This window comes from Anguilla anguilla, chromosome 1, assembly GCF_013347855.1.
Source record: "Anguilla anguilla isolate fAngAng1 chromosome 1, fAngAng1.pri, whole genome shotgun sequence".
In the NCBI taxonomy this organism is placed as follows: Eukaryota; Metazoa; Chordata; class Actinopteri; order Anguilliformes; family Anguillidae; genus Anguilla; species Anguilla anguilla.
Window position 1 is genome coordinate 71,822,353 of NC_049201.1, and position 24,437 is coordinate 71,846,789.

Sequence of the window (24,437 nt, forward strand, 5' to 3'; positions counted from 1 at the left end):
TGCAGGATACAGCCTCAAACTGCTCACAAAAGCCTTTTTGTAGGGAAACCTGCAGGTGAAGCCAATTAGGAGCTTGTTAAGGTGAGCACAGGAAGAAAGCGAGCACAGATCACATGCAGGGGCTTAGCACAAGCCCCTGCTTGTAACACATGTCCGTACCCTCAGTTATATTGTAAATATGTGCCAATTACTATCGGAGCATAATAAACCAATCAGGATAACTTTTCTCCCAGCAGAGGTATTTTGGTTAGAATGTTTTGTCCGTCTTTTTACCTCCCAGTGCCGTGGGAAATTCTGATATTAATGTATATCACTTCCCCAGAAGAAATTAAATCTTTCATATTTTTTTGTTAAAAACACAGTTTTTTAAAAATACAGGCAATCTGCTTTAGAAATTTACCTATCCCTATCCCAGTACATAATGGTTCACTTAAAGCACAAATGTATCTTTAATTTTCTTAAAAATTGCAGGTGAAAGAGAGAAAGAGAGACAGGTTGGCACTTGGCACCTTGCCATCCCTTATGTCCCTTCAGTTGGCAGGGCAAACAAAAAAAATTATTTCCGCAAATTGCAATATAAATATTGTGATCAATGTATTAATTAAACCTTAAAGAAACATATAGTGGAGAATAGATGTATGGAGAACCAGATCTGCCACAATAATAAATAAATAAATAAATAAATTAATTAATAAAAGTCTGTGCAAATAATTAAAATAATAAGTAATTGTACACAGAAATAAATAAATGAATAGAATTGTTCAAAAGGCGGAGAGCAGTGCTGAGAGAAGTTATCAGAGAAGACAAAGGTGCTCCTCTGTCAGAACAGAGGCTCTTGCACTGGATGGTGGAGAGAGTTTCCTTTGCCTATGCAAGATAAGGTTCTTGCCAGCCAGTTTTTGTTCAGTTAACATTCAGAGTTGCGTGGTGGTGGAGTAATGTTAACAATTGCAGGAAAGTCAACAATCACTCACGTCAGCTCACGTCACAGAACATTTCTTTATTGTACTTTCAGCACTACAAACAGGTGCTAAACATTAGACAATGCCAATTCAGCACTGCATTCATAGGCCTATATGCTCTCACATTGTGATAAATTAAATAGGCTATCACCAATAAAACATTTGAGACCTATGTAAAAACAAAAAAACATAACAAAATGGCCTATAATAACTACAAAATAGACTTTGCATAATAAAACAAAATATACTTTGGCCTATTACAAATACAACAGACTGTGGCCAATCATAAATAAGACAGATATCTCTCTAATTAAAATGTTGGCCAATAGGCTAAGCAAAACAAAATAGGCATAGGCCTGTAATGACTCAAGTGAGTTCTTTTTTTCCTTTGGAAGTGCACTTTCAAAACGTAGAGTACATCAATGGACTCCACATTCAATGAATTTCTGATCTTTGCAACAAATTGTCCGCAGACAGAAAACACTCTCTAAGCCTCCACGAATGTAGCCTGGATTGTGTTGTATATGTTTTTATTATTTGGTGCCCGGTTTTTATTATTTGGGCTGAGCATATCCAATTCCCACGCCATTTTGGAAGGGCCCATCGCCCGCAACCGCAGCCGCGCTAAACCCGCTGCCAATTTAGGAGATTGTGGACATCCATGGTTCTCCTCCAGCTGCCCCTTACACACCACAGACTTCAGATGAGCCTGCATAGAGCAGAGCCTGCCGGCTTTAGCAGGCAGTCCACGGGTGTCATAATGGCCAGTAGGGGTCGCTAGATAGTGATTAATGTGGACCCCCCTGCCGGACTGAATCCTCCCATACCCTCGGTGACACAGTCGCCAGTTTCGTGTTGCCATATGGACCACGCCAGCCACGCTCGGCGCTGCAATGGTCCGGACTCGATCCGAGGCCATGAGGCTCATCTATGCACCGTAGTGTGGTGGTTTAACCAAGCCACAGTCTCAGATGTTTTAACAGTATTGTTCTTTTCATGCCGTCGAAACGTAACCAGACTGGGCTATCAGCTGACTCATCCGGCTGAGACATTGGGCTCACGGGCATGGATGCGTCTTTTGGTCAGGCGACGAATCCGGACCATCCCACTGATGACTGCGGCATGCAGCCATGCGGAGTGGTAGGCTTAAAGCCGACCATATGTCAGCCAGGGAGGGAGGATGTGGTTGGTGGGATTGTCCTTGACTGCGCTCAGACACATACTTCATTCCTTATCCCCTCGTCCTTGTCCTCAGTCCAGCTAAAAATGAAGACTAAATAGGTTCCTCACAGGATGCCCCACGGTACATACTCAATTGTTCAACTACCATTGAAACTTTTTTTTTTGATTTTTAAAAAATAAATATTCTAAATATTCTTAATCTAGTACAAATGCATCACAGAGCTCTTTGGTTTTCAAGGCTGAACTGGTGTCTTAGGATTTAAATGACCGATGCTTAGTAATGCTATAGCTGAAGAATAGTTAAATGTGACATACAAAAGCATGGACATTTGTTTCATTCAGATTACAGAATACAGTCATTGTTACAGCCTATCAATGTGAGTTATGTATTTTTCCTCAAATGGTTTACTCAGTTTACTATAATTTATAATAATAAAAATACCTGTGCTGTACATCCAATAAATATCCCTCTCATTACATATTTGCCAATGTGTAAGAGAAGTACATTCTCAATTAGGAGCACTGTGCCTTTAAAGCACAGTGAACATACAGTTTATTGTTGTCTACTCATCCTCTTGTGGACTGTTTTGACCTTTACCATCTCCATTATTGGGACTGCCATTCAGCTGAAGGTTGGGTCCCGACTGCTTGTTGCTTGATTCACTGAAATACATAAGAATAACAGGTCAATGTTGCTTTCTGTCAGGCAGTCTCTCAGTTTCCTGATCACATTTGAAGTGAGTTGTAGGCCTAAAAAGGTTTAATTGACTAGGTACCTATGGAGGTAGCTGATCTCAATGAGTTTCATTTTGTGTATTGCCTAAATCCATTTTGACCCAATTTTGTATAGCCTCCAACTGCCGACCAGAATTTTCCAACACGTTGTTTTGAGTGCTCCATCAACTTTCCTATAATATAAAACTCACAGTATAAGTCCGCAAACATACCCTATGTATGTATGCGAACGCTGATGCTTTCACGCTTTCAGTTGTGCTCTAAAATGTGTCACCGGAAATACTTAACGCAAGGCAAGCGTGAACTGCACCATCAACCGTCGCAGCGATGGGCACCTGTAGCAGGTAACAACAGGCCGAAGCCATCTTCGATCTTCCGCTCAGTCTTTCACAACTGTCCTGGATCGCCCCCTTGAGGTGTCGGGTTTATTAGCGCCACAGGGACATAAGAATGGACGCTGAGTATGGATAACCAGCTGTGCGTTTGCGGTGCGTCAGCCTGGCTTTGTCACTTGCGTTCACGTACATACGCAGGGTGTGTTCCCGGCCTAACTCGGGACATAATGTGACATCATTGTGGTAAATGTGTTAGTCTGTGTCCATGCTGTGTCCACCTCACCTTTCTCCTTCTTTATCTGCTCCAGGTGATGTCTAAAGAGAATAAAGTGAAATTTAAAATATTAAGAATTTTTAATAGAAAAAAAAATCAACATCACAATACATGTATACATATGAGTATATAATCTTTCTGTCTGCATAAATGTTATATTAGCTACTAATGCTTTTGATAAGTATGTTCACATATAAATAATCTGTACCAGTATGAACAATGGCAAATAGAGTCATATTCATGTATAACAATGTCAGCGATTTTAGCCATGTGTAGTGATTATTGCATCCCCTGCTGTAGTAACTAATAGGATGCAAATCTGACTTAAGTATTTTTCTCTGCATGCAAACTTCTGGCAGACAAGTGAGGAAATATGTGTCAGGCAGTAGCGCCCAGAAATTGCACAGGCACACTTACACCATGGAATACTCGAGGCTTCTGTGGTGGCCCCCCTACGCCTGTCTTTTTAGGTACCCCCAGGGTGTCAAAAGAGTGACTGCGTACCCTGATTGCCCTCTGAAAAAAAGAGAAGCTGGATAAGATTATATTATAGGTGTGTACAGTATATAATAAAATATTGTGACTGTGTGAATATAAAAAAAAAAATCATGGGTAAAAGAACAAAAACAGCAACAGAGTAAAAAAAAGTACCTTGAAGTTTTCAATGAACCCGCCACCTCCTTCCGACCCGCCCCTAACCCCATCAGAAAGAGCAAGAGCTGGAGGGGTCGGCTCTCCCAGCATGCACTGGGACTGTGAGGACAGCTCTGATCTCAGTCCCTCCAGGAGAGATGAACGAGTACGAAGCTCATGGAGAAAAAGAGAGATTTACAGCAACATGTAGACTGAGTATTACACAACATGAATTAATTCCACTGTGCAGTGATGGTGGGAATTGCAGGTTTTTTTTTTGCAGTTTCCATTTACCTCCAATCTGCTGAATCGTTCAGCCTTGTAGCAGGAAATCTCTGCATTGATAAGTTTGGTCAAAAGGAATTCTCTAAAGCCAGGACACTGTGTGGGATAGTGAGAGAAAGAGTGTAGATTAATTCAGCATGCACACTATCTGACTGTTCAAAGTCTACTGCATTGTGCTTGCTAGTTCTGTTTGCAGACCAGGGTGAGCTGGGAATGTTTAATTGAAAAAACACCCACCCACACACACACACACGCACACACACACACACACACACACACACACACCCACCCACACGCACACACACGCACACACACACACACACACACACATTCACACACCTTGCCAATATGCCAATATGACAGGGCCCCTAAAAGATTTCCAACCCCCACCCCCTCTTGTGTGCAGGCCTGTTCAGAGTTTTACAACCAAACTGACATAATTCACACAAATTAAGGCGAGTTAAGCCCTTCTTTTCACCTCTGTGAAAATAGGTGGATCTGGGAGGGGAGGACCAAATGGTGGCACGTCCTCTCTTGCTGTGACTGACACCTGTTGATGGTAAATAATCAGGTATAAATCACAAGGAGAAATTCTTCTGTTCATGTTTACATGAGGCCAGTTAGGCCATTAGTTAATGTAAAGAAAGCTGTTTCAAAAAAGAAAAAAGCTATTGCTAATATTGCTTCAAACTATTTCAATATTTTGTCTCCTTTTGCCTGTACAGCTCTCACCTGAAATGTTGCACCTTTTGCTTCCTCGCCCCTACTTCCTTTTGGCATCCGCCTGACAACTATGAAACAATGCAGGAAGTGAGAGCTGATGATGTCAGAGATAAAAGGGGCTGGGCCTTCCTGGTAAACCAACGCAACAATATCATTTCCAATGTGTCTTTTTCTCTGCAGCTAAAAGAAAGGAAAAATTGATGAAATAAGAGATTTAGTTAATATTCAGGATGTGCTCATATCTGAATTTAAAATTAGAAATAAAAACAAAAGGTCAGAACTCTAGTTTTGTCTCTGACTAACTTGCTGCGTGTCACCCTCTGTGAAGGGCAGTTTGGTAGCCACATGAAACATTATTTCTCTCCCGTGGAAGGAAGTGACAACTGCATCGCTTCCTGTCTGACCATGACACACATCCAAACCTCCTCGGAACCTAGGCGAGAAAGAATGAGCATAGTGTTAATCCTGGACGGTCACCATTTAAATTGGCCCTGACGCATGAAAATGATAACATAGCATAGACAGTTCAATACAGGACCCTCACTAGTGAGGTGAAAGGAGGTGACAGTTCTTGGTTCCCATGGCTAAGAGGGGCCCGCAGCTTTAAAAAATTCTGTTTGTTTTATTAAAAAAAGGGGGGCCAGAATTCCTAGCTGTGCCCCTGGTTCAATATACTATGCAACATTTTTTATGTACATAAAATGTCCAGTGTTCATTCAACTCTACTCCTTTAACTAAGTCTAATGGGGACCAAATGTTATCTATTAAGAGTTGAATTAACCTAACTCAGAAATGTTGTGACATCCATACTATAGCATTTATCTTTTCGATTTTGTTTTTTGTAGTAGTAGTAGTTGTTGTTTTTGTTACCCTGTGAAGCCCTGCAGTTTCACCGTTTCCCCCAAAATTGACAGAAAAGCTTGAAACTCCTCACTTTCTTCATTGTTACTAAGTATATCTTCTTCTGTGAGCTACAACAGAGGGTAAAAGTGGGGAAAAAATGTCAGTTACAGGATAAACACAGAAAACAAACAGAAATTCTTTAGGTAGATTAAATTCCTTTATCTCACCTGTCCCTCTTTCTGGTACAAAACACCAAACTTGAAATTCTGTGACACTCTGTGCTCATCGAATGCTGTGATAAGTTCTGGTGCCTGAAAGAGAGAGTGAAAGAGCAAGAGAGAAACCAGGCATGAGAAAAAAAGTGCATCTGCTCACATTTTTTTCAAAGAGGCAGAAACATAAATCAGAAACATTACCCCCCCCCCCCCCCCCAAACCCAGCCCAGCAAACTATACAACCTGCAAAAATCATACAGATTAGCTGAACACAGCTCATGAAAAGCATCCAAGCATTTCTTCAGTAGCTACGGCTGCAATACCGCATATTTCTAAATATAAATGAGTAAATCTGAATTAAATTGGGAGCCTTTGTCTTATACCATTAAAACTTATACCATTAATAAAAAAGGAATAATATAATTTGAAATCCATACTGATAAATCCATACTGATACCAAGAGCTGTGTTTTGTTTGCTGAGACATTAGAGGAATAAAAACACACCCTAACAGGGCCAAAGCATGTTAATATGAGACTAATAGAATTTTTTATATATAAATTTTAAAAATAGAATTTGGTGAAATGTTGCTGTTTGGTTTGGGAAAATAGGTGGGCGATCATGAAATATAAGATCTCATTCAGAGTGAATAAAAAACAACATCAACAACTAGCAATAACTGGAGGAGTCTATCAATTCAAACTCTTTCCGAGAATATTTGAGGTATATGGAAAGACCACCAGGAAACATATTAAAATAGAAAAACTAAGACTAGAAACAGAAAAAATAATAGAAAATATGGCTGAAGAATTTAAAAAAACAACCATATTTGAAAATCTTAATAAGCCTAAATTGATCTGCAAAGGCAGAAAAACAGCAAGAATCTTTTGGAGCCTAAAATTACAGGCCAGTTAAAGTTAAAATACTGTAGACCCTCCAGCCCAGGAAAGCCAGTGACTAATACAATCCCAAAGAGGCTGAAGATATGAAGAAACTAAAATAAAATAAAAACAATCCAAAGTGTAAAATATTCACTGTCATTCCATTCCAAGAAAACTGATAGTGAAAAGCTAAGAGGGAGTTAACTGTGACAAAATAGTATTTTGCCATCCATTTAAAATAATATGGGAAAAATCGAGAGGGATACATGTTCTTGAAAATATCCCTTTCAAAACAATAACTTTTTTTTGCTATTTAACAAAAGGATATGACTGTCTCGCTCACTAATAAATCATCTGCACTATTAATGCAAAATAACTAATTTCACCCTCTGAAATGTAACATTAGCTTTTAGAAACTGCAGTCCACTTTGTTATTTCACATTATTCATGTCATACCCTAACCTAGATTGTGTTCCAATATATTTTTGAGTCTTGGCACATGAAATGTTCCATTGCCCCAGAAAGAAAGCTAATTAGCTGACATATTTTTCTTTTGTGTTTATAATTTGAACACAGTGAATTCAATAATGAAAACAGTCTCGTACATAGTTTGAGAGAGAGGAGGTGTAAGACAGAGTGAGTGAGTGAGGGAGAAATAGAGGGAGGGAGGGGAAGAGCGAGAGAGCAAGAGAGAGGGAGAGAGATGGAGGGAGGGAGAGAGCAAGAGAGAGAAAGGCAGCCAGAGAGTGTATGTGACAGAGAGAGAGAGAGAGAGAGAGAGAGAGAGAGATAGATGGAGGGGGAGGGGGAGAGCATGAGAGAGTTGCTTGCATTAAATTGTTAAGGACAGAAGGGGAGTGAAGAACATACCTTGAGGTAACTGACAGCCTCAAATTGGGACACAGTAACAGACTCACACAACATCTAGAAGAAAAATAAAGCAAAAATAGTTATGATATTAATTATTGCAGTGCATATGTTTACTAACACCATAAGAGTGATCATGAAAATCTGTCTGTTGAAATCGTATTACAATTACTAGGCATGATATAATTATGTTCCGCAACACAAGATAATAAATAAGGCCAATCTATTCATAATGACACACATTAGGAAGCTTTTGGTAAAAGTAGAAGCTATGGCAATGCAACTGCCAATAAAAGTACCTTAGCCAGCTCAATAGCAGTAGGGAAGTGTTGGAAGAGAGAGAGAGAAAAAATGCCTTGCAGAGTGCATTCTTTCATTCTGAGAAACAAAAGAGAGGGATTCAGAAGCAATGAAAGTGAACTAAGTTAACTGCTGCTTTTAGGAACGTGAATTAGTTTGACTCAGACAGAGCACCATGCTTTACATTTTAAAACTACTACAACTCCTAGCACCGAAAGCACAAAGGCTCAGTCAGAAAACCATGTTCTATTATGATAATAATCACAGCATAATAATTCATATGGACCTCAGTATGACTCTCAGTCTTTTTTCCTCTTCTTCCAAACAAACAGAGAGAACAAGCGGTCCTAGCGAAGGGTCAACTGCTGTGAATGAGTTATGATACTAAAAAAGAGAGAGATGCTCAGTATATTATTTTGTATGGCATACTTAGCAGCAGAATAAATACATAAATAAATAAACAAAAAGAGCTCTAGATTCACCTTGGGTCTGAACCATTCTCTGTAGATCTTTGCTTCACTGTCTCGTTCCATAATGTCATAACTCTCTACTTCGAGTCCAGGGACAGAAGAGGTGGGGCTGGTCTCAACAAACTTTTCAAAGGGAGGATCTATCCAGTAGCCTCCTGATTTTGGGGGGAGAATCAAGGGGAGGGTGCTGCTTATCTTTAAAAGCTGTAATTTCAGAATAAGACTGCAGGTTACACGGGTGCTACTGCTGTTCGTCCAAACTGTCAGCTTACAGCACGTTTCTACTTTGTGATCAAGTGTTAAGGCAAATTTCATTCATGAATTTGAGTTATAGGAAAGATTATTGCTAGCAAAAACGGTAACATATTAGTTACTGAATTTTGCTGACATTAATGGTCAGTAAAGCCATTTTACCTTCAACGGGGGAGGGAACGCACATCGCTGTTCATCGAGACGACTTCCCTGTTAAAAAAAAGAAAAGATGATATCAGAACAAGATTGTTCATTTATAAGAGAATTCTGGTAACCTTAGTGACACCTGTGATATTGACAGAATTACCTGAAGCTTCTCGATTATTTCAAAAAGGTCTGTGGACTGAAATAGAAAGGAGAGAGGGAAAAGTGTTTCTGATGAAGACTGATACAGAATAACATGGGGGGGGGGGGGGGGGGCTTTAAAACTGTTATTAGTTACCCTCTGATTTGTGGTCGCAGTGAGTACAGATTTAGTCTCATTAGTGGGAGAGTCAAGTATGTCCAGGATGCTCCGCTCTATGGATTCTTGTCTGTGGCAAAGGATTAAGTCATTTAGAAAGTTCATTTATCAATTAACCATTAGAAGGACAACCAAGCTTGATAGTCATGGACTGATAAGACTGTAAACTGCAACACCTGAGAGAAGCAGATAATGTTACTCACCGCGCTTCACAGATGAACCTGTCCACCCTGTGAAAAAAGTCAACACATTGTTGATTTGACTGTGTGCTTTTTCCTTCTAGAAACATCTATTAGCCAAACCATTCAGCTATCCTATATATGCATGCATAATGCTGTTACTGAGGTATTTTTAAATAAAAGCTCAGTTTTTTTATGCAGCATGAAATCATTGGTGATCACCGATCAGAACGTGTCATCTACCTTTTATTTATTATAATAGGTCATCTTTTTACCATACATAACTGATTAACTTACCCTCCGTAAGCACCAAAAGTGAAACTTCTCTTCCTGGAAAAGAATTTGTCATTTCTTCTCTCTTTCTCCATCTCTCTGTGTCAGTGTTGATGTGCTGTTGAGTCCAGATTAATCAGCCTTTCAGGCAGTCAGTCAGTGTGATTACTGAATCAAATTCTCAGTCCCTCTCAGTCTCCCTCTTCTCTACCCCCTGCCTCTTTCTCATTTAATCTCTCTACTTCCTTTCCTCTGCCCTGCTGTTAGGGAGACTGACATAGTTAACTCCTTCACTGCCATAAGTGGATATAAACCGATATGACAGATATATAAATAAAGAGAATATACGGCATTTGCATCGAGGTATGCTGACGTGGTCAGACATGCACACGCAGTTACACACACGCTTGCAGACAAACGGTGAGACACCGAGCACAGAAACGGCTTGGGAAGAGGCTAAATGAAAGATCAGCTTTTAGACCTGTTACCCTTTGAGTCAGTAAAAATCATCAATTATTGACAACACACACTGAGAGAGGGGAGACCAAGACAGCAGGAGAGAGAGAGAGAGAGAGGGAGGGAGGGAGGGAGAGAGAGAGCTAGGAGAAGGAAGAAGAAGAGAAAGGAAGGGTGGTAAATGTAAAAGGAGACACAGGTATAAGAAAGGGGAAGGTGAGGAAAACCAGGGAAAGTGACATATAACGTAAAAGCATTTATAAAAACTATTTAGTGCCTAATTCTATCCTTTGAAAGGTCAGAGTAGTCTGTTTGGTTTAGAAACCAGGCATAAAAAGGTCACCAATTTAAATTTATATCTGAAAGATATACTGAATATTTATTCTGGAATAAAATTAGCATAAATACCAAGTCAAAAGACCTGGAAGTTCCTCAGCAATCCCTGAAAAAAGCCTACTGCGTGCCATCACCCTGAGGGACAGACAGCATGTGCCAGACCAGGAAAAAACCTCTGGAAAATCTCCAAACAGGGATTACGCAGGGAGCTATAAATGAGCAAGGGCAAATGTAGGAGAGAAACATGCAAACTATAGAACAGTGAGTTTCATTCAGTATGTTTCAGTCCTGGGTATTGTCATATGCAGTATCACCCTGAAAGCTGGAATATTGTGTGGCCCCGTACAGAAATTAAATATATTGCACTATGCTGTAGACCTTCTTGCAAACTCAGGTCATTTCCATAAACAGGTCCTGTTGAAAACACAGGTCATACACAAGTTGAATGGCACCAGAAAATCAATTATTATATTATATTTCATTACAGGCACTTCATGCATGGGTGAGTCACAGAGCTTATATAGGACAGTGATGATCATCTGGTTCAGGTGTGCCCTCTTCCTAACTTCCTGGTCTGGAGAATTATATGGCTATGGCTCCCTCTGGTGGACGCATTGTGCTGCCTTCTATCACTTGACCCCACATGTGCAGCCCCTGGAAACAATGTTGGAGGACAAGCTGCTTTCATTACTTGAAATGTATTTTCTTGCTTTTGACTACAAATGCAAACCAGAATGCCCTTAAGCCAGCCATTGTAAAGCTGTCTGGCCTTCAGAAACTTCTAGAATATCCATCGTTGTACATAAAAATAGTGTCGGAAAATGATTTCAGAAAAATGATCTCACCACACCTCGAGTTGGAGTAGAGTATTAGGACATGAGAAACAGCAATGGGAGAACACACACAGCACCGTTTCTGAGGGGTGCAGTATGCTTTCTCATGGGAGTTGGAGTTCACAAAAAGGTTTTATAGGGTTGTATCCTGCCGCATGAAGATTAATTTTGCATATATGCCCTTTGGCAAGAATTTTATTGGCTATAATCAAAAAACAGAAACCAATATTTTCATAACCATAAGATCAAGATTACACAATCTTCTTGTGGCTAAAGTCATGTAACATTTCTATCGGCTGGTTTAATGCCTTTATATTTTTTATGGCAAGTAACAGGTGGCTGTAGCTATGCTGCGATGAACGGTTATGAAAAATACACTGGTTATATGAACACAAAACGTATTCTAGGCGTGCAGCAAGCTTCGGCATATTCCATCAATTTAGGTCGCCTTCATCGTCTGATCCTCCCAGAACCCTAGAAAGGGCCCTGGCCCCTCCTACACGTATCGTTCTCAAAAAGACAGTTTCAACTAGCATTTTCCATCAACAAAGGCACACTGAATTATATTCTTAAACGCACAATATTTAAGAAAATACGTCTTTGTTAGAGATGCATCACCCCATTCCACATTTCCCCCCAGAACACACAAAGGTGTGGCCAAAATAATGGAAACTATAAACTCTCTTTACAAAGAAGGGCGTGGATACTCAATGCTACCTAGAGTACATGCCTAATATCGCCTTCCGAAACTAATATTAGCCAAAATAATATACAGTACACAAGGGAAACTTCTTACATTTTTCATATATTTAATATATATATATATATATATGAACAGGCAGCCACAACTAGAGCATGTGAATGCAACTTTTTTGTCTTGTTTTGTTTTCCTGCGTCTTTTGTTTAGCTGACATTTCACATGTAAGCCTGTGGAATGTTAATTTCCATGTTAACAACTGCCTGGAGACCTGTTACCAAAGTGCTTCTCACTTAGTTCTGTCGACTAAAATCCCGCCATCCTGACGTCAAGTTCTGTTACTAGTTTTTTTTTTTTTATGTCGGCCATTGGTGGTTTGTTTATTTTCTTCAGGAATTTGAATTCGAAATGCTTTTACTTTGAAGTTCCACTCGTGACCGCTGCTCCGCGCCATTTGCAGGCCCTCTTTATTTACTGGACTCCTGTTCGTTTATGAAAATGCCACTCAGCTTTTCATGGAATCTCAAAGGCTGGGTTCAAAAAGTTAATCCTCCCCCTTTACACATATCGTGCGGAAGTGGACTCGGAAGGCGGATACGTAAGGACGTTCGTTTATGTGAAGTAAAAAAAGTTATCATAATTATTTGGTCTTCAGAGCCCCAGAAGAAAACGTGAAAACTGAAATTTAAAATTCCTGCACATCTTTCAGGGATTTACTCTCCGACTGGTTCGCTTCCTTCTAAATAACCTATGGCAATGTAGCCAACGTTTGCAGGTGGCTTTGTTTTAACCGACGCCTTGTTTTACCGTTTTAACTAATAATATATAACGTTAGCTAGCTAAGTGTTTATCAAAATTGCATTATTCTTGTTTAATCAAACTAAAATAAGTAACGAGTTTCTCTGTAAAGTTGATTAATGTCTTGAGAAAATGCCAGCGTTAGCTGGGCGGTTAATTTCGAGGAAGGTAGTAGATAGCAGGCTAACGATGACTGCCTTAAATGAACGTTGAATTTCGTTAATTTCTGTATTTATCTCAAAACTATTTCAGACATTCTGCCACAGTTTAAGCGACACAAGAATCGCATTGTAAGTAGGCAGCAATTCTGAGACAATCGAAGTTGGCTAGTTAGCAACCTATTTAGCCGAGGAAGCTAGGTATCGCTAGTTTACTGTTGGCAGTGGATTTCAAGTTTTAACCAACTTCAGATCGGTTAACTACGCGAGGAGACGGCGAAAAGGTAACTCTACCCGCTGTTTGTTGTGTTCTGAACCTTTATCCTGCAAGTCAGCGTTTGTCTAGCTCCTTGCTGATATAAATTGTTGATTGTAAGCGAGGCTAACTATTCACCTGTAAGGCAGTTGCCTCGCTAGCTTGCTTAACTTTTTTTTTCCCATAACGGCAGTAGTCGAAGCTTTATGTTGATGACATTGACTAGATTTTGCGATAACTATCGTGACTTAATTACCTAGCTAGTTGCCCTTGCAGTACTAAAGTTTTACTTGCTGGTGCTCTAGCTGCACTCTTACTTCTGTGTGACACTACCGCGTGGTATCGTGTATTAAAGCTGCACAGGGCACGTTCGTTGGTCCCGTCGTTCTCTGTAATGTGGTTTGACTGTCTGTCTGAGCCGTGCCTTATGACTTCTAACTCCGTCTCCTGCAGAATGCTCGGGGAGTGTGGGATGCTGGAGCGTGACAAGACGGCGCTTCGGAAGTGCAGTGTTAAGCTGTGCAAAGAGATGGTTGTGGACGAGCTGCTGGTTCAGATTCTGCAGACCGATGGCATTCTTACCGACAACATGGCTGAGAGCATTCTGGTACTTGCCGATTTACATTTGTTTCCGTGCGGTGTGACGCTACAGAAAATGTTCTCACTATTACTTGCTGCACCCTGAGGTTTTGAAACCGGTTTAGACAGAGATTCAGTGTAAAGCTTTGGCTGGTTTGTGAATTCCAACCGCTCCATTCACATCTCGCAAACCCTTCTTGCTCCAGCCAATACGTTCATAACATCAACTCACTGTTTTATTATGAAATGTGTCCGTGTTTTGACTGTGCATTGAAATTCACACTGTATGCAATTTGGTCTTTCTGTTTCAAAAGGTAGAGAGCACCTCCCAGAAGAGGAACAGGTGCCTGGTAGCCCTCCTGCCAAAACGAGGGCCTCATGCGTTCAGTAGCTTCTGCGAAGCGCTGAAGGAGACTGAGCAGCAGCACCTGTACGCACTGCTGACTGAGCAGAGGGAGAGACTCCGAGAGGTGAGGAACACGGGGCAGCGCATTGGCTCTGCCACTTTACAGGGCAGCGCATTGGCTCTGCCACTTTACAGGGCAGCGCATTGGCTCTCTCTCTGCACGGGGCAGCGAATTGGCTCTCTCTCCGCACGGGGCAGCGCGTTGGCTCTCTCTCCACACGGGTCAGTGCATTGGCTCTCTCTCTGCACAGGGCAACGCATTGGCTCTCTCTCTGCACGGGGCAGCGCATTGGTGCTCTCTCTCTGCACGGGGCAGCGCATTGGCTCTCTCTCTGCACAGGGCAACGCATTGGCGCGCTCTCTGCACGGGGCAGCGCGTTGGCTCTCTCTCTGCAGGGGGCAGCGCATTGGCTCTCTCTCTGCAGGGGGCAGCACATTGGCTCTCTCTCTGCACGGGGCAGCGCATTGGCTCTCTCTCTGCACGGGGCAGTGCATTGGCTCTCTCTCTGCACGGGGCAGTGCATTGGCTCTCTCTCTGCACGGGGCAGCGCATTGGCTCTCTCTCTGCACGGGGCAGTGCATTGGCTCTCTCTCTGCACGGGGCAGTGCATTGGTTCCGCCTCTGCACTGTGTAGTGCCTTTGCTCCGCCTCTGCACGGGGCAGCGCGTTGGCTCCGCCTCTACACGGGGCAGCGCGTTGGCTCCGCCTCTGCACGGGGCAGTGCGTTGGCCGGTGTTTGTGGTTCCCTTTCAGTTAGCTGCCAGTTTTGGTTTTAGAAGCGAAGTGTGTGTTTTTTTTTTTAGCCAACCAGTGTCTTGAATTAACCCCCAACTGCTGAAACCTAACGCAAACCAGCAAATGGTGCGGCCCTTCTGGACGGGCTTCTGACCCCCCCTGGTATAGATGCCGGCTGGCTCGGGAAGTGGGGACTGAGTGAATGGAGAAATGTTCAGTGGTGTTTTTCTGGGTTTCAGGGATATGTGGACTCTCCCCTGCCCCTGCCCACCCAGGACACGGTCAAGGCCAAGAGAGCCAGGATTAGCCAAGGTCAGTAGAGGCAGACCCTCACCACATTTACCCAGCCCAACACATGGCAGGTACCACTCCGTGTCTTATTGCTGGCGGTGCAGCCTGGCCTTTCGTAAGCGCTCGGTGTGTAACGGCTGTGTGCGGCCCTTTCAGAGTCGGTGGAGATGTGCCTGGACGTGGACAGTCCCGTCACCTCGGCCGTGCTCCCGTGTTCTCGCGATTTCTACCTCTCTCACTTCCAGCAGGTGAGTCTGCGTTTCTCTCGGCCGCACGCGTTCGTTCTCCGAGGCGTGAACCTGCTGCGTTTCTGCCGGGAGGACGCCGGCGCCTCTCTCGCCGCTGGGAGGCGTCGCCCGCGTGGGCCCGCGTCGCTGGAATAACACGGCTGCTTCCTCTCCCGCTCGTCCCACCGCAGGCGTACCGCATGGCCTCCAGTCCCCGGGGCCTGGCCCTTGTCATCAGCAACGTGACCTTTGACCCGCCGGCTCCTGACTTGGACAGGCGGGTCGGAGGGGAAGTTGACGAGGACGTGCTGCGGAAACTCTTCGCGGAGCTGGACTACACTGTGGCGCTGCACAAGAACCTCTCTGTCCAGGTACCTCAGCACGGCTTCATAGCAACCCGGGGCTCACAGCAGGCCAGTCACAGCCAGGGAGGGGCCAGTCACAGGCTGGAAGGGGCCAGTCACAGGCTGGAAGGGGCCAGTCACAGGCTGGAAGGGGCCAGTCACAGCCAGGGAGGGGCCAGTCACAGGCTGGAAGGGGCCAGTCACAGCCAGGAAGGGGCCAGTCACAGCCAGGAAGGGGCCAGTCACAGCCAGGAAGGGGCCAGTCACAGGCTGGAAGGGGCCAGTCACAGGCTGGAAGGGGCCAGTCACAGGCTGGAAGGGGCCAGTCACAGGCTGGAAGGGGCCAGTCACCGGCTGGAAGGGGCCAGTCACCGGCTGGAAGGGGCCAGTCACCGGCTGGAAGGGGCCAGTCACCGGCTGGAAGGGGCCAGTCACAGCCAGGAAGGGGCCAGTCACAGCCAGGAAGGGGCCAGTCACAGCCAGGAAGGGGCCAGTCACAGCCAGGAAGGGGCCAGTCACAGCCAGGAAGGGGCCAGTCACAGACATTAATCAGTTTCGGTTTAAGTTAAGATGGAATTGTCATCTCTGAGGTTTTGTTTTGCGTTTGCTGGCACATGTGTTGCAATCTCAGGAAATGAGAGGCGTACACGGTTTTTCTACAGAAACATTTGAGCGCCTGGTGAGAACCGACTCATAGATGCATAAGTGTGATTGTTGCTCCTGCTTGTGAATGTGAATGTGATGCCTGTGAACTTGTCCGTGACAACAGCTGAAGAGGGAAATTGCAACCAAGTTTTTTTTTGTACTTCTAGCCAAAGAGACTTCTAGAAAGTGAGTTGAACACAACCATGTTCAGGTGCAATGTAAGGAAGCCGCAGTTACTTTGTAGCTGTCAGGTGTCAAGTCGCGCTGTGTTAAGTGCGTCATCTAGAAGTTTCTAGAAGGGCAGAAGAAGAGGGCAATTGCAGGCAAGTTTTAGCTCTCGTATCCAAAGAAACTTGTAGACGGTTCATTTAGCACAACCACGCTTAGGCTCGGCGTAACGTGGCCTCAGACGCTCTGCAGCGCAGTCCATGTGTCAGGCCGTGCTGTGCTGCTTCCTCAGGCGATGCGGAGCTGCATCGAGCAGTTCAGCGGGAGCCCAGATCACCGGGCGATGGACAGCTGCGTGGTGTGCCTGCTGTCCCACGGCGTGGAGGGGGCGGTGTACGGCACAGACGGGCAGCTCCTGGAGGTGAGAACGCTGATGTCATCGTCGGTGATTAAGGAGCCAGTACGCTCGCTTTGAAATCTAACCTGTTTTGCTTGAAGCGAACGAGAGATGAGCAAAAAGAGGCAGTGTGCAGCCTGTATAACCAAACCCCTATAATGTAGAGATACAGCAGTTGAATTTGATAGAGTTGTGTCCTTTATTTCAACAGAATAGTTTAGCAACATGTGGTTTTGTAATATTTGTGAAATTACGTCTATGTGGTTGCAGATATTTCAAGCTCCCAGTTAGGTATTTTAAAATGATAACTCTATACTACCGGACCCTTTTTTTCCCATAAAACAGACATGCAGTGGAAGAAAGCAGTGTTGAGTTTGAGACTTGAGAAATAAGTCATGGCATTTTTACCCGCATCCTTTCTCCCTTCAGCTGGACTGGGTCTTTCAGTCTTTTGACAACGAGCACTGCCCCCAGCTTCAGAACAAGCCCAAGATGTTCTTCATCCAGGCCTGCAGGGGAGGTAGGCTCAGCTCCCGCTCTTTTTGGGGATTGTGAACGACCGCAGGGGTGCTCTCGGTTTCCCCAGGGGGATGTCTCGAGCTCCACCTCCCTCTTTGGGAACAGGGCCTTGGGTGTTCTGCGCACGGACTCCTTCCTTCGTGTCTCGGAGTGCAGGAATGATTGAATGATTAAACTTCCTTTTAAAAAGTTCACCGAACATACGTTGCAGTAACTCGGCTAGTCTAGATTTTTTCTCTGTCTGGGTCTTTTTTTGTCTTGTCAAACCTGGCAGGACGTCTGTGCAGCACCCCTCCCTGTTCTCTGCCACCTCCTTCATGTCGCTCGTTTTGTGTCAGTAATCCGGCTTTATCCCTCCTGCCTGCCTCTGCTCCTCCCTGTCCTCCTTGCTGTAATAGGCGTGCGCAGCGTTGACCTCCTTTATGTTTGCGTCTCCTCTCAGCTCTCTGCCTCTGTGTTATAATGGGAGGCGAGCTCAGCGCTCACCTCCTCTGTGTTTGCACCTCCTCTCTGCCTCTGTGTTATAATGAGAGGCGAGCTCAGCGCTCACCTCCTCTGTGTTTGCACCTCCTCTCTGCCTCTGTGTTATAATGGGAGGCGAGCACAGCGCTCACCTCCTCTGTGTTTGCACCTCCTCTCTGCCTCTGTGTTATAATGGGAGGCGGGCTCAGCGCTCACCTCCTCTGTGTTTGCACCTCCTCTCTGCCTCTGTGTTATAATGGGAGGCGGGCTCAGCGCTCACCTCCTCTGTGTTTGCACCTCCTCTCTGCCTCTGTGTTATAATGGGAGGCGGGCTCAGCGCTCACCTCCTCTTTGCCTCTGTGTTATAATGGGAGCTACGCTCAGCGCTCACCTCCTCTGTGTTTGCGTCTCCCCTCTCAGAGGAGATGGACTCCGGAGTGGACCAGCTGGACGGCACGGAGAGGACGCAGTCGCCCGGGTGCGAGGAGCGGGACGCGGGCAGGGAGGCGGAGGAGGACAGAGAGAGGGAGGAGAGGGAGAGGCTGAGAGTCAAGCTGCCCAAGCGTTCCGACATGATCTGTGGCTTCGCTGCACTCAAAGGTGTGTGTGTGTGTGTGTGTGGTATATGTGTGTGGTCTGGTGTGTGTGTGTGTGTGTGTGTGTGTGGGGGTGTGGTCTGGTGTGTGTGTGGTCTGGTGTGTGTGTGTGAGAGAGAGAGACAGCGAGAATATGCGTGGTGTGTGTGTGTGAGAGAATGTATGTGTGATTGTGTGTGTGTGTGAGAGAGAGAGATTGTGTGGTTATGAATGAGAGACAGACAATGTATGTGTGGGTGTGGTTGTGATTATGTATGTGTGTGAGAGACGCTGAGAGGGTGGGTGTGGTTGTGTGTAAACGTGTGAGACCCACAGAGAGTGTGTATGGGTGTGGTTGTGTGAGAAACTCAGAGTGTGTGTGTCTGTGAGAGACACACAGAGTGTGTATGTGTGTGTGTGTGTGTGTGTGTGTGTGTGTGTGTGAGTGAGTGTGAGAAGCGGGGAGAGTGTGTGTGGCTGTGGTTGTGGGTGTTAGCTGGGTCTGACGGTATGCAATGCTGCTCCATATTATTTCTCCAGGCACAGCAGCGATGAGGAACACGAAGAGGGGCTCCTGGTTCATCCAGGAACTGAACGACGTGCTGAGGCGCAGCGCCAGAGACACTCACCTGGCCGACGTCCTGGTGCAGGTAACCTCTGACCCCTGCGCCCTTCCCGATCACTGCCTTCTTATTGGCCGGATGGGCATGATGCACGGTTTATGCTCCATGCAAAGATCAGTGTACGGCTGCATTTCACCACGATGCTGAAGAATCTAAAGAGAATTGAGGTGTGTGGTAAATGCGTTACCCTGTATGATTGCGTACAGCTTTACATGCAGTCTTATTGACCTGGATTGTGCCGTAAGAGAAGTAATGGGTTTGGTAGAGAATATTCAGCTAATAACCCAGTATTGACATAATACGGGCAAATTGGTTAGTTCTTCACGCTCACCAGTGGTTTCCGGGTTTTTTGGTATGCGAGCGTGGTCGATTGGCTCATAAGAGGAAGTGGAATGCATTAAACAGACTAGAAGTGAGGGCAGATTTTCTGTCCGTGCTACTCGCTGAACTATCAAGTGCATGATTACGCTGCTCTGCTCAGACAATGCATGCAAACAAAAGTTAAGTGCAGGTAATGCCCTGTTCGCTTATCATAAATCAACAGCTGCGGTGCACACCCATCCGGTGTCAAAGCATCCGGTGGCTGCTGCGCTGTAATGGACAGCAGAGAGCGTTGTTCTGCAAGGCAAGGCCCCATACGCTTGGCCACGGAAATTCCTCCAAATAAGAACGCTTGAGCTTTAAGTCCTTTGAGAAATTACTTTCTGAAAATTAAATATTTTGAAAAAAGTTTATTTATATATGTTTTTTTCTTCCCCAGATGACCTATACAATTCATTGCTGTAATTACCCATGCTAGCTGTATCCAAGGCTTAATTGTTCTTTACTTAATTTGATTGAGTTTGTTTACAGGTGTATAAACGGCAGTCATTAGACATAATGTACCTAAGCTCGCTGAGCGCCAGGCTGGAGGCTCAAGTTTCTATTCCCAAGTATAAGCTTTCCCAATGTTATGTTTGTGCTCCAGGCCAGAAGCCGTTTAATGTACAGTCTTATTTATAGTAATACATTTTTCAAAGGATTTTTGTTGTTGTGTACTTCCCAATGCCTGGCCCAGTGAAAGAGTGTGTGTAATTCAGGGTTGATAAAGCGTGTGGTTATGAAGCAGAGAGCGTGCTGTTACCCTGTTCCTCTCTCGCAGGTGAACGGCCGTATTAAAGAGAGGGAAGGCTTCGCCCCGGGCACCTCCTACCACCGCTGCAAGGAGATGTCCGAATTCACCAGCTCCCTGTGCAAAGACCTCTTCCTGTTCCCCAAGTACTGCCCCCAGAGCTGATCGGCACAGAGCACACACTCGCGTGCGCGCGTGTGCTCTCACACCGACCAGCCCACCCGGGAAGAACCAAAGGCCCGGCTGGGGAAATTTAGTGTTGCCAACTGCTGGGCGTGAATATGGTGCGTGTGTGTTCGGCCTTGTTAATATGTGTAAATGTACATACGTGGTTACTGTTTTCCACATTTGGATAACTGCGATACTGAAATGAAATCTCTACATGCAGTGCTGTATACCAGCCATTTGAGATTTTAAAAAAAATTTTCAGTATGGTCTTCTTTTTTTTTTTTTTTAAATACTTGAACAGAAGTCAATCTTAATTTCGTTTTATTTTGTTTAATTCTTTTATATGCGGATCTGCTCGAATTGCTTTAACATTTCAAAACAGTTTTTTTTTTTTTTTTGGGTAAGTTTTTTGATGTTAAAAATTGAAACGGGAATACCGCAACACCAGCATTGCAAGCCAGGAGATGTATAAGTAACGCGCGAGTTACGTGCCAAGTGGAAAAGATTTATGCGTGGGAGAGCAGGGCAGCGTCTCTCTCCAAACCCCTTCTTGTGAGCACAAACCTCGAGTGTTAGGCAGCCAGGCGGTCCGTCCTGGTCTGTACTTGTCAGTATTTGGGAGGCCGGGCCGTGCTGAAATCTGCCAGCTAGGGTGACGTCCCGTGTCTCTCAGTGTCGCTGTGCTGTCAGTTGTGAGGGCTCTGTGGGGGGGGGGGGGGGGGAGAGTTCCTGTTCCTGGGTATTTCCCCCCGGTGCAGGCCGTCTCTCCCGGTTCTGCGGCAACGGGCATCCTGACTGACAGGCACACGGGCCCGATTAGCCGGCGCGCACGCCGCTTCTCCTCGAACGAGCCGGCCCGCGACCCGCTGGCTCCGAGGCCTCGTGTCACTTCCTGCCGTGCCCAGTGCGGTCCCCGGTCCTGTTTAACTGCGGTGCGCTCTGTCTTTGTGTCTGAGGAGTGTGCGTAATACGTGTGGCTGATTTTGCACGAGGGCCAAGTAAACTGTAAGAGGGTGGCTCTGGAGTCTGTGTAGGCTGAGGCATCATTGCAGGGAGTGTGTGGTGACGGGACGCAGTGATGGGACGCAGTAACAGGATTTAATGATGGGACGCAGTGACGCTTTGTCCTGCTCGAGGCTGGGTGGGTTTAACTGAGCTTAGTTTAACTTGGCTCCTGGGGTAAAGGCTGCGTTAGCTTCTCCTGATAGCGCACCAGCTCTCCGCAGGCTGCCAGCTGTCAGCAGTGGTACTGGTACTGGTACTGCGTGGCCTGTCGTGTGGGGTACGGGGCCCTGTGGGCGCGGTTAGCGGGCGAGCGCTTCAGCGGCAGCGCTCTTCCCGCGGGTGCAGGTGCTGCGGTGAGCACTCGAGAGGGACGCGGCTGGGGGGAGCCAGATTAAAGAGAACCGAACTCGGTTGTGGAGAAGAAAGGGAAGGAACCCGGTTAATGGCATTGCTTGAAGCTGAAGATGAAGTGCATGGTGGTCAGATTGCACCTGGGCCTGTGTGTCTGCAGCCCTATGGAAACCTCAGCTGCAGAGCCCTTGTGGTTTGAGAGATGGCAGAAAGCAGCCTGCGGCCATCACGCTGAGAGAGAGGCATACACACCCACACAGGCACGCACGCACATGCACACATGCACACCCGTGTGCAAATAGAGATGTGGAAGGACGCAGAGTTGCGCAGACAGGAGGAGATGAATACTGACGGTGAAAATGAGAGAGAGGCCCCAGCGGCCCTGGAGCACAATGGGCGCTTCCATTCCTAGAGCTCTGACGAGCGTCTTTCTTCCCTCGTTCGCCCCTGTGCAGAGCCCCCCCCCATGCAGAGCCGCCGTGCAGAGCCCCCGTGCAGAGCTCCTGTGCAGAGCCCCCGTGCAGAGCCCCCGTGCAGAGCCCCCCCCCCCCATGCAGAGCCCCCGTGCAGAGCCCCTGTGCAGAGCTCCTGTGCAGAGCCCCCCCCCGTGCAGTGCCCCCGTGCAGAGCCCCCGTGCAGAGCCCCTGTGCAGAGCTCCTGTGCAGAGCTCCAGCGCCTGCGTGTACTCCTGCAGAGGGCACTGTGAAGGCTATATTTAGCATGCTTGTGGAGACACACCGCTGCAGTGTGCTCTTGCTCCACACTCCAGATTGGAAAGGAATGAAATTTAGATTTTATGATAAAAAAATTTTTTTAAAACTATACTTTTTGGAAGTATGTATTTTTTATACTGCGATGTTCTACCACTGAAATATTCCGTAGTTTAGCACAGTACTTGATGCGAGTTCTCATCACGTGCACAGTGATTTTTTGGAGCATGGGTTAGTATAAAACAAGATAACCTTGGAGCTGTATCCATTTTGAAATGTGCATATTGTACTTCTATGTAAAATGGAACTCCCACATGTTATGGTGGTGTTGTATTTTAATATGCCAAACGTGCCGTGTCATTTTTAATTGACTGTGCCGGTTTTTTATTTTTTTATGTAATGCTTCCCTCATCAGGCAGAAGAGTACTGTGCCACGTGACACAGTAAACTTAAAAGTATGTGGGTGATTTATGGGCGGGTTCAGCGTTGGTTCAGTCCAGTAGGAAAGGGTGGTTATAGAGGTACTACTACAGTGTAGTAGTGTGTTTGGGAGAGGACTAGTACTGATCGAATGGTTGAACAGAGTTGACTGGGTGTATGAGACATTGTATAGTCCATTGTATAGTGTTTAAAGGCAGCTCAGGACATTGGGAGTGCAGCGTGCATATTCCTTTATATAATACTCTGGGTCTAATTCACTGCCATCATCTAGTCTACCAAGCTATTTGAGGTGCTGGGAGGTGTGGGTGCTTCTGGGAAAATTGAATTGAACAGAATTTTTATACAGCAATTACTGCCAAAATGTCAAATATATAGAGGAAATAAAGAAAATAAAACTGAATTAAAAACGGTTTCTTTTTCAAACGTGTGTTTTTTTTTGTTGTCTTTGTTCTGTTTGTTTCTGTGTCTGAGTGTACCTGGCAGACTCTGGAATCGTGTGTGTGTGTGTGTGTGTGTGTTTGAGGCACTTCGTGAGGTATCTCAGCATGTGTTCGCTGTGTCTGTGTGTGTTCAGGCCTGCTTTAGCCGTAGCAGTGGTTAGCTCTGTGTGTGAGTGTGTATGCGTGTGTGTGTGTTTGAGGCGCTTTGTGAGGTATTGCAGCATGTGCTCACTGTGTGTGTATGTGTGTTCAGGCCTGCTTTAGCTGGAGCAGCGGTTAGCACTTTGCGTGAGTGCGGTGTGAGTGTGGTTAGCGCTTTGCGTGAGTGCGATTAGCGCTTTGCGTGAGTGCGGTGTGAGTGTGGTTAGCGCTTTGCGTGAGTGCGGTTAGCGCTTTGCGTGAGTGCGGTTAGCGCTTTGTGTGAGTGTGGTTAGCGCTTTGCGTGAGTGTGGTTAGCGCTTTGCTCGAGTGCGGTGTGAGTGTGGTTAGTGCTTTGCGTGCGTGTGTGTGTGTGTTTGAGGCACTTCGTGAGGTATCTCAGCATGTGTTCGCTGTGTCTGTGTGTGTTCAGGCCTGCTTTAGCCGTAGCAGTGGTTAGCTTTGTGTGTGTGTGTGTTTGAGGCGCTTTGTGAGGTATTGCAGCATGTGCTCACTGTCTGTGTGTGTGTGTTCAGGCCTGCTTTAGCCGGAGCAGCGGTTAGCGCTTTGTGTGAGTGCAGTGTGAGTGCGGTTAACGCTTTGCGTGAGTGCAGTGTGAGTGCAGTTAGCTCTTTGTGTGAGTGCGGTGTGAGTGCGGTTAGCGCTTTGCGTGAGTGCGGTATGAGTGCGGTTAGC

General features: G+C 45.6%; 2 protein-coding genes across 3 annotated transcripts; one reads left to right on the forward strand and one right to left on the reverse strand.

Annotated features, from left to right (window-relative positions):
* Window positions 1-985: 985 nt before the first annotated feature.
* si:ch1073-90m23.1 (rap1 GTPase-activating protein 1) lies at window positions 986-10,424 on the reverse strand. 2 transcript variants are annotated; one of them, XM_035420712.1, is made up of 19 exons: window positions 9,896-10,424; window positions 9,623-9,649; window positions 9,399-9,489; window positions 9,264-9,299; window positions 9,119-9,166; window positions 8,717-8,908; window positions 8,521-8,618; window positions 8,234-8,312; window positions 7,938-7,991; window positions 6,200-6,283; window positions 6,000-6,100; window positions 5,433-5,562; window positions 5,139-5,309; window positions 4,885-4,956; window positions 4,416-4,502; window positions 4,140-4,295; window positions 3,906-4,004; window positions 3,498-3,529; window positions 986-2,807 (listed from the first exon to the last, which is right to left on the reverse strand). In XM_035420712.1, the coding sequence occupies exons 1-19, from the start codon at window positions 9,964-9,966 to the stop codon at window positions 2,708-2,710; spliced, it is 1,728 nt and encodes a 575-aa protein (XP_035276603.1). In that variant the 5' UTR covers window positions 9,967-10,424; the 3' UTR covers window positions 986-2,707. The 2 variants fall into 2 exon arrangements, with proteins under 2 accessions (XP_035276603.1, XP_035276612.1); XM_035420721.1 differs by lacking the exons at window positions 9,623-9,649; window positions 9,896-10,424 and having other exon boundaries at window positions 8,717-8,859; window positions 9,399-9,488.
* Window positions 10,425-12,731: 2,307 nt separating this feature from the next.
* On the forward strand, window positions 12,732-22,494 carry casp2 (caspase 2, apoptosis-related cysteine peptidase). Its single transcript, XM_035391821.1, has 11 exons — window positions 12,732-13,433; window positions 13,859-14,012; window positions 14,299-14,454; window positions 15,366-15,438; window positions 15,574-15,665; window positions 15,836-16,015; window positions 17,094-17,222; window positions 17,628-17,718; window positions 18,600-18,779; window positions 19,295-19,404; window positions 20,519-22,494. Exons 2-11 carry the CDS (start codon window positions 13,860-13,862, stop codon window positions 20,651-20,653), a joined length of 1,299 nt encoding a protein of 432 aa, XP_035247712.1. The 5' UTR covers window positions 12,732-13,433; window position 13,859; the 3' UTR covers window positions 20,654-22,494.
* Window positions 22,495-24,437: the final 1,943 nt, after the last annotated feature.